Genomic DNA, 9881 nt, shown 5'->3' on the forward strand with positions numbered 1-9881 from the left:
GTGGCTGCCCCTGCAACACTGGGGCTGGGTCCTTCCCTTCCTATGGAGATCACTGGGACACTGTGGGACCTCATGGAACCAAGGGGATCATTGTGGCACCACTGGAGCCCATGGAACCAAGGAGCCATGGTGACACAGTGGGGCTTCATGGAACCCCGAGACCATTCTGGCTCTGTGGGGCCTGATGGAACCATGGAGACCATTGGGACCCTTCAGGGCCTTGTGTCACCAAGGGGGCATTATGACACCTCAGGGATACATGGAAGCAAGGGACCATTGGGACACTGTGGGGCCCCATGGAACTGAGGGTACATGGAACAGGCCTGGCTGGTTTGGCTTCCCAGGGGCCCCCTGACAGGTCTGGCTGATGTTGGGATGTCAAGGTCTGCCTCTCATCAGCTCCTGGAGCACTGGGGCTCCGTGCTTTCCTTGCTATAGAAAAGAACCGTCCCTCTTTTTAAATGTCCATTGTCCAAAATTGGTATTCTCTCTAAAAATTTTCCTATATGCAAGGGTTTCTCTCAGAAAAAAACCTGCCACTTCTGGCTGGCCTTGTCCTCTGGTGGTCACTCTCTTCTGCCTGGCAAACACTGGGGCTCTGTTCCTTCCTTCCTATGGAAAAGAACCAACCTTCATGTCCAGGGTCCATGGCCAAAATTAGAATTTGGCCTCCCAAATTCCATATATCCAAGGATTGCTCCCAGACAAAAGAAGCCAGGACAGAAACGTCAGGCGGGCCCTGTCCTCTGGTGATTTTCTTAGACTCTGAGCTGAATGTTTTCATTTGAAAACACCTTGGAGAGGGCCCAGAGATCTCCCAAGGTGGGGTTTTGAAGCCTCGGGCACATGAGCACTACCTATGGACAAAGGAGCTCTGTGCTCTGTGCAGTTGTGGTGGTTTTGCATCACAGAAGTGATGTCCTAAGAGAAGCTGCTGGCAGTTTCCTCCGTGTCTCACTAAAAAAACAATCAGTAATTATCTTTGAGAACTGACAATCTGTTAAACCACTAAGGAAACTGTACACGCCTCTGTGAAGACACATGTTAAAGATGGGAGAGCCTGGGAGGGTCTCTATCCCTTCTGGCTGGCACAGAGGTAACAAGGCTGACCCGGCCCCGTCTCAGCCAGGCCGGGCCGGGCGGCTCCTGCCGTGGGGCCGGGCCCCTTCCCAGGGACCCCGCCAGGCCCCATCGGCTGCCGGGCAGGGCAGGGGAGGCCGTGGGGCCGAGGCCGGGCCGGGCCATGGCTGCAGTTGGGAACATCTGGGCCCTGCTGAGCCCTGCCCCGCCGCCAGCCCGGGCCCAGCCAGGATCCGCCGGGCCCCAGGAGCAGCCCCGGGCCGGGCCGGCTCGGCCAAGATTCTGCCACCCTTGGGCTTCAGCCGCAAGCCCCGGGCAGGGGCAGGAGAAGCCATCGGCCCCCGGCCGTGCTGCTGCTGTGCTCTGGCCTGGCTGCTGAGATCCTGGCCCTGTCCAAGCGCGGCCCATCCTGACACAGCCCCAGCACAGCCGCTGCAGAAACCTCCATCGTAAAACAGCTCCGGCCGCAAGCACCGAGCCCGGCCGGGGGCACGGAACCATCTGCAGGCCCCTGGTGAGATATGAACTCTTTCAGTGCTTCCATCCTCCCTCCAGTGAGAGAAAAGGACAAAGTGCAGGCACACAGGGGAGCAACATGAAGACACCGAGGTCACTGAAGGGGAAGTTGAGTCCCAGATGGGAGGGATGAGGAGATGCCTTGATCTTGGGGCTTAAATCTTCTTGTAAAGCTATGGAGAAGGATGTAATTAATATATCAGACTCTCTTTTTCCCTATAACTAATTGAAAATATGGGGAGATGACCTGTTCAGCAAAAACCTCCATGCTAAAGTAGGCAATTGTTGAAGTAGCTGTGATCCCATCAGAAGTTTAAACAGAGAAAGAGAGAAGAGTGGTGAGATCCTGTGCCCTCAGGGAGAGAAGAAGAAGATCTCTGTTCTCAGAGATGAAGATGATTTCAGAAATAGATGAAGAGAATCTTTGCTCTTGAACAGCTCATCTTTAAACTCATACCCCCTTAGTTGACATGGCCCATAAACACAGCTGTGGGAAAAGCTATGAAAAATGGAAGGGACTTCACACTTGCAGATTTTCTGGGCAGCTGCTCTTTGTGGGAATTGAGAGCCACGAGAGAACTTTTTTCTTATGGAGAAGTCTCCATAGCATGAAAGAGAGACTCCTCTCCCTAAGTGAACTGAAGAAAGACTGTTCTATATGGTGTAAACTGACTGAAACTTTCAGGTTTTGTCTCCTTGCATTGTCAGTAAGAAAGAAAAGGTTGTAGGGAGAGGAGAAGTGTTCAGATTCTTATTACTCTTTCTTCTATTTACTGGTAATAAACTTTTCTATATACCCCTTTAAAATTTAAGCCTACGTTGCCTTTCTCCTAATGCTGTCTCACAGCAGGACATGAGTAAATATATTCCAGTGAGTGCAATGGTAATTAGCCAACACTGATCCCACTGCACGAAGACATGCATTGGCTGAGAAATCTCAAATTAGCAAACCAAAATCACTCCAGATACATTCCTGATAAACTGCACTCAAGCAGAGGGAAATCAAGGCAGAGCCATGGTTTGTTAGGACTTGCTGCAGCCTGATGAGCCCTGTGGTGCATTTGGAGCTGAGCCTTTGAACCTCAGGGCCTGAGAGGAGATTGCACAAACCTTTCCAGGAGTCAAAGTCAGAAGAAAACCCCAAAGTGTCTCAAAGCATGAATGGGTCCCAGTGAGGTCCATCCCCAACACAGGCTCCTCATGGACTCCTTGGAGGAGACAATTGGAGGCGAGGATGGACCAAAAACCTCTCAGAGTCTCAATGTGGAAAGGAAATTCCAAACTACCTTAAAAAATTTGAGTATCTCAAAGCATTTCTGAGCACCAGAGTGTCAGTACAAAGCTCTCAAGGGACTCATTAAAGCAGATAATTGGAGCCATGATTGCAGAAACCTCTCACAGAGGCTCTATCAAAAGGGAAACACCAAGTACCTTAAAATAACTGGAGTACCTTGAAGTATTAATGAGCCCCACTGAGTGTTGTTACTGACAAAGCCTCTCCAGGGACTAATTACAGCAGATAATTGGAGGCCATGATTGCACAAACCTCTCAGAGACTCCAAGGCAAAGCCAAAGCCAAAGTCCTTTGAAAAACCTGCAGTCCCTGCAGCGAGCATTCAGGAGCCCCCAGGGCCATTGCTGAGCAAGGCTCCCCAGGGACTCCTTGCAGCAGATCCTTGAGGCCACTGGGATGTGGGCTAGGGGGGGATGCTGAGGGCAGCACAAGGGGCTGACAGTGCCCAGCCTGGCTGGGGCTGTGCCAGGAGGCCCCAGGGCCTCAGGACAAGGTGTCTCCTCCCAGCCCTTGCTGGCACAGACCCTGCTGTGCCCCAGGGCACCAAGACTTGGCTTCTCTTTGTCCCCACCTGTCATCACTGCCTGCAGTTCTCTGCCTTGCCTGGGGCCTGGGAACACTTGCTCAGTCCTGTTCCTCTCTGGGACCCATTAAAAGTCCAAGAAAGTTTGGAGTTGGATTCTGCCTTGGAGTTCTGGAGAGGTTTCTTCAGCTCCCTCTCAGAGACTGATGTCCAGGGCCTGAGCACAAAGCCCCAGAGGCTGATTAAAGTCCTTGTGCTGTGTCTGTGCTGCTGGGCTGGGCTGGGCCCCTGGCACAGAGGCAGCTCCTGCTCACCAAGAAGAGCTTCAAAAGCACATTTCTCTGGATGAGCAGCTCTTCTGCCAGCCCAGCAGGGCTGGGGCACTGCCTGCAGCCAGCCCGGGCACAGCCCAGAGGCACAGAGAGCTTCAATCAGTCAGGGCTGGGAAGGGGCTGAGAAGTGCCTGGGGCACAATCACTGCCAGCCCTTGGCACAGGAACTTCTGGCTGCAGGACAGTGCAGCTGCAGCTCCTGGAGCCATCTCCTCAAGCTGGAACATCCCAATGCCTACAGACTCTGTGAGTACAACTCTGGGTATTTCTGGTGCAGGGGAGGTGAAATGTTCATGAAGCTCTGACATTCTCAAGGGTTCTGGTCAGTCATAGAATATTTCCAAGTCTAGGATTTTGATAAAATACAAGAAATTTCTTAAGACTTTATATTCAGTTTCCTACTATTGAAGAATGGTAGAGAGGTGGTGATAAATATTAAAGGATGATTATAAATTTTGACAATTGCCTGTAATATCTGACCTGGTAAATTTTGCTTATGAATTATTATTTATGAAATTTTAAAAGTTCACAAGACATCCAAACTCTTGCTTTTAGTGATCAGTAGGTTTACAGGAGATCCCTAATGTGCTTTCAGCCACTCTGCCCATGGACAGCAGCAGCATCACCTTTGCTGGAGCCATCAGGCTCAGTCTGAGCTGTCCTTTCTCCAAGCTGCAAACAGAACCTGCCCCCAGGCAGTGCCCTGCAAACAGGCAGGGTTCTGTAGGGCCAAGGAGAGTGCACAGAGATTTGGGGGCTGTGAGTGCTGGCAGGGAGAGATCAGGCACAGGGAAACACCTGCAGGAGGGAAACCTGCAGGAAGCAAAGAGAAGATCAGGCAATGGTAGAAAACAAACCCCAGCAATGCTGTGGCAGGGAGAGTTTAGAGATGCCCACAGGAGCCCCTGCAGTGCAGCCCCTCCCTCTGAACAAGCCCCCTCCCTCCTGTGCCCCAGCCAAGCCTCTGCCCTCAGCCTGTGAGTTCCTGATATCTAAGAATAGAAGGAGAGATATAGGGGGAGCTTAAAAAGAAAACCCTGGAACTCTTAAACACCAAAGGCTGTCTGTGTGTTCCAGAGGAGGGTGTACGGAAAATGGCTTTGATTTTGGTTACAGGAATCTCCTCTAACTCTTCACTGTCCTATTCTCCATGAACAGGTGCCCATGTGGAGTCCCAGCAAATGTCCAACAGCAGCTCCATCAGGCACTTCCTCCTGCTGGCATTGGCAGACACGCGGCAGCTGCAGCTCCTGCACTTCTGCCTCTTGCTGGGCATCTCCCTGGCTGCCCTCCTGGGCAACGGCCTCATCATCAGCGCCGTAGCCTGCGGCCACCACCTGCACACGCCCATGTTCTTCTTCCTGCTCAACCTGGCCCTCACTGACCTGGGCTCCATCTGCACCACTGTCCCCAAAGCCATGCACAATTCCCTCTGGGACACCAGCAACATCTCCTACACTGCATGTGCTGCACAGCTATTTTTCTTTCTCTTCTTCATCTCAGCAGAGTTCTATCTTCTGACCGTGATGTGCTATGACCGCTACGTGTCCATCTGCAAACCCCTGCACTACGGGACCCTCCTGTGCAGCAGAGCTTGTGCCCACATGGCAGCAGCTGCCTGGGCCAGTGCCTTTCTCAATGCTCTCGTGCACACGGCCAATACATTTTCCCTGCATGTGTGCCATGGCAATGCCCTGGGCCAGTTCTTCTGTGAAATCCCACAGATCCTCAAGCTCTCCTGCTCAGACACAAACCTGAGGGAATTTGGGCTTGTTGCTTTTAGTGCTTTTCTTTTTTTGGGTTATTTTGTGTTCATAGTTTTCTCCTATGTGCAGATCTTCAGGGCTGTGCTGAGGATCCCCTCTGAGCAGGGACGGCACAAAGCCTTTTCCACCTGCCTCCCTCACCTGGCTGTGCTATCCCTGTTCATCATCACTGCCACATTTGCTCACTTGAAGCCCCCCTCCATGTCCTCCCCATCCCTGGATCTGGCCCTGTCAGTTCTGTACTCGGTGGTGACTCCAGCCCTGAACCCCCTCATCTACAGCCTGAGGAACCAGGAGCTCAAGGATACCCTGAGAAAAATGATGACTGTATCTTTTCAGAAACAATAAACTCTCTCTTTTCTGCTTCAGAACCTTCAGAATGTAATTCTTTACAATCTCTCGGCCATTTATTCCTATTTGTCCATTTTTTCATTGGGACTTTTTCTTATTATTTTTCCGTGTTATAATGTGTTTTATAAAATGCTGTAATACTCCACTGAGCATTTCTACATCTACTTTTTTTTTGAAACACCAAGACTTTAAGGAGGCTTGATCCCTGTGAATTTGAATAAAATCCACTGTCTGCCCTGCCTTGTGTGTCCAAGGCATTTCCTCAGCCCTTCTCTGGCTCTGCAGGGGCAGTGCCTGTGAGCTTAGGCTGAGGGAAGGGGCTCCCAGCACAGCAGCACGGCCAGGGACAATGGCCCTGCCTCTTTGCACATCTGCTCCCCCCAGCTCCACACTCCCCTCCCCAGCCCTGCTGTGGGTGCAAGGCCAGAGTGCTCTGGCAGCTTGGTCCCTGTTCTGCTGCATGTCCCTGCTGTGACCTCAGGCAGGGACAGGCCATGGGCACTGCTGGGACACAGCTGGGCTCCAGCACAGCAGCTCCATCAGCAAAGGGCATCTCCTGAGGGCAGGGCAGGGAGGCTTTGCTCCCCTCCAGAGTCACTCTCAGGACTCTCAGGAGGCTCCTTGTGTTCCTTGCTCTCCCAGGGCTCAGTGGGATGAGATCAGGGTCTCACTGGGGCCTTCAGGGGACTCAGGTCTGGGTCAGGTTTTGCTTGTTGGTGGCCAGTGTCCATCAGATGCTGAATGGTCTGTGCTGAACTTTCCTGGGGCTCTGCAGCTTGTGCCAGGGCTGATGGCAGGGGAATGTTTGTCTGGAGGGCCTTGGGAGCTGCAGGAGAGCACAGGGGACCTGCAGGGACAGAGTGTGCCAGGGACCAGCAGGGAGTGGAGCTCACTGGGCACAGGCCTGGCCAGGGTGGGGTCACCCTGAGATCAAGGCCTGAATGTCTGCTGTGAGCCAGGAGAGCTCTGCAGCCCAGGGACACAGCAGGCACAGGGAAAGGAGTCTGGGCACTGACTCCTCTGCCCCTCAGGGATCTCCCCCAGGAGGATCCAGGGCAGCCCCGAGCCCCTCTGGCAGCCCTGGAACAAGGCAGGCACCTCTGAGCCCCTCCATGGCCCCGCAGAGCCCGTGTGGGAGGGGGTCAGGGCAGGAGCACCCTCAGCTGCCTCTGTGTCCCAGGCTGAGCAGCAGAGCCCAGCAGAGGCAGCCCAGGCCCCCGGGCAGCACAGCCCCCGTGCTCTGCAGAGCAGCAGCCCCAGCTCGGGGCTCTGGGCAGCAGGGCAGGGCTGCAGCAATGGCTACTGGGGCCAGCACAGACGTGTTCCCCTGGGAAAGGCTCTGGGGGCAGCTGGCATGGGCCAGGAGCAGGGCAGGAGCCCGGGGGGGTGCAGAGGAGCCCTGGCAAGAGGCTGCCCTGTCCCTGGGCCAGCAGGAGCTGCCTGAGGAGCCCCGGGGCCAACTCTGCTGCTGGGCTGGGCAGCGGGGCTGGCCCTGGGGCTGCAGGAGCTGCCCGAGCTGAGCATCTGCTGAGCATCCCAGACACAGAGTGGCTGTCCCTGACCTCCAGGGCCTCCAGTTCCTGCTGCAGGGCCTGACCTGACTCTGCTGCTCTGCTGGGCTGGGGCAGGGGCAGGGAGGGGAAAACAATGGACCCTTGACCCCACGAGTCTCCACAGAGTCAGAATAGTCTCAGTGGTTCCATGGAGCCCCATAGTGTCACCATGGCCCCTTGGTTCCATGGAGCCCCATAGGGTCACCACGGTCCCCTGGTACAGGAGGCCCTGCAGTGTCACAAGGGCCCCCTTGGTTCTATGGAGCCCACAGGGTCAGTTTTGCCAGTGGGCAGGGTCAGCACCAAACACACAGACACCAACTGAAGGAATTGTGTAATTTATCTAATGTATGTCTGCAAAAAATTACAATAGGAGAGGCTCAGCAAAGCACATAATCGTTAGAAAATAATTACAAAAGCAGAAGCTCAGCAATGCACCCAACCATCCCCACCAAAGATTGCCTGCAGTGATTGAGAAAGATCCAGCCCCAGTCACCCTCAGCCTTTACCATCCCCCAGACCCACACAGCAGCTGGGGAAGCTGTCACAGCCAAGGGCTGCAGAGCCACTCCTGGGCACTGGCAATTGCTGCAGGTGCCTCCAGCCCCAGGTGAGGCTCCAACCCCGCTGGGAGAGGGCCCAGCTCTGACAGTGCTGAATGAACAAACTGACAGCACTGCTAGTGTGGCAACATCTGGTTTCATCCTCCTCTTGGCTCCCTCCCAAAGCCTGGCCAGGGCCCCAGGAGGAACCAAGGGAGGTGACTTTGACCATTCAGCCCCAAACAAGGCCAGATGAGGCCATTTCTGGTTTCCAAATACAAAAAAAAGTAAATCCATATTTCACCAATGAACATTTATAGAGATTATATTGCTAATAATGATTCATTGATGAGTGGATACAAATATTACCTTTGGTTGAAAGGTTCATCTGGAGCTCAGCTTTGCCTCAGGGCCTGTTGTTCAGGCCTCACTCAGGGCCTGGTGAGGCCTCAGTGCTTCACTCAGTGCTTTAACCTACAGATGAACTGCAACCTTCAGAACAATTGCAATAACACAGTTTAAATTTAGGTATTAGGCACAAAGGCATCACCTCTTGTTCTTCAATTAAGTGCTGCTCAAGTTCATTACTCAGAGCTATAATTTTAATTCCTTTTAAAACATGCTTAATTAGTTGCTATTCTCTGTTCTTTTCAAATTCCCCTTTTTTCCTTGAGACTGTGTCTCTTTTCAGACAAGTCCCAGTACTCCATTTCCAGCACAAGGCGTCACAACAACTCCAACATGGAATCATAACACACCAAGTGCTCACAATGCAATGATTGCAGTGACTGCCATGAATGCATTTCACAGCAGCCTCCAATTTGGGAGCCAATCCCACCATGAGGAATTTTCTTCTTTCTGCCTCTCTTCTACTGATCTTTCTATTGAGGTGATTCCTGATTGCTGGACCTCAAACCCAGCTGATAGACATTTCTGCAACATTCCTGTCCTGGAATAGCCCAGGATCCTCCCTGGCCAGCAAGCAGATAATCCAAGGCCGTGCAGTTCTGCAGAGCCCCATTTGTGTTTGTTGGAGCTCGCAGGATGTGCTGTTGGATATTTTAACAGCATCACTTCTTACTTCTTCTAATAATTGATTTAGTTCATTAATGTAAATAGGGTGCAGCCGTGCACAGCCAGGGGTTTCCATTTCCCCAGTGGGCCATTGTTAAGGGCATGGAGCACATCTGGGAGATGGGTTCTCCATGGGCAAAGGTTCCCATCTCCTCATTTTTTCAACTGCTCTTTTAACAACCCCTTCACCCATTCAACCAATCCTGCAGCTTGTGGTTTGTCTGGGATATGAAAAACCCAGCAGTCTTAATCACTGCATTTCTCACAGTAATAGAAAAAGCACTCTGCATCACAGTATCAGCAAATCCTATAGAAATAGCCAATTTCATCCCTTCCTCCTTTATGCCTTGTATAGAGTTCACAAAGTTTACCACTGACATTTGGGTCTTGGGCAGTCCTTTTCTGTAGAGTATTTAGTGTCACAGTGAGCAGCTAAAGCTGACATATTAGTACTGTCCGCCTTATTTAATAGTATCAATTTTTAATTACATAGATAAAAATATAAATTATTGTGTTATTATATATAACTATTACGATTAATTTATTATTATTATTATTACTACTATCATTATAATTATATCACTAGCGCAAATGAACCTGAGCTCAAGAATGAAACCTTCTGTCACTCCGTGTGGGAGTGACAACAACAATTTTTCCTTCTGTTGGTGCTGTTTCCAAAGTGTCATTAACAAAGTTCACCCACGTCTTCCCAAACCCACAAGTTCTTTTCCTTTTCCATGTGCAATTTTTGGATGCATTTGAAGCCATCCAGGGGTTCAGCCTCTTTTACCCGACTGCCCCACTGCTCCCATGGGGCTCTGACCTCAGCCCACTCCAGAGCCAGGGAACT

The 9881-nt window shown here is 51.9% G+C and overlaps 1 protein-coding gene across 1 annotated transcript; it reads left to right on the plus strand.

The window, feature by feature from the left end:
- The first annotated feature begins 4926 nt into the window (after nt 1–4926).
- On the plus strand, nt 4927–5859 carry LOC143692772 (olfactory receptor 14J1-like). The gene has a single exon (XM_077173013.1). It carries the CDS (start codon nt 4927–4929, stop codon nt 5857–5859), a length of 933 nt encoding a protein of 310 aa, XP_077029128.1.
- Nucleotides 5860–9881: the final 4022 nt, after the last annotated feature.

Source organism: Agelaius phoeniceus (assembly GCF_051311805.1).
Source record: "Agelaius phoeniceus isolate bAgePho1 chromosome W unlocalized genomic scaffold, bAgePho1.hap1 SUPER_W_unloc_2, whole genome shotgun sequence".
Classification (NCBI taxonomy): domain Eukaryota; kingdom Metazoa; phylum Chordata; class Aves; order Passeriformes; family Icteridae; genus Agelaius; species Agelaius phoeniceus.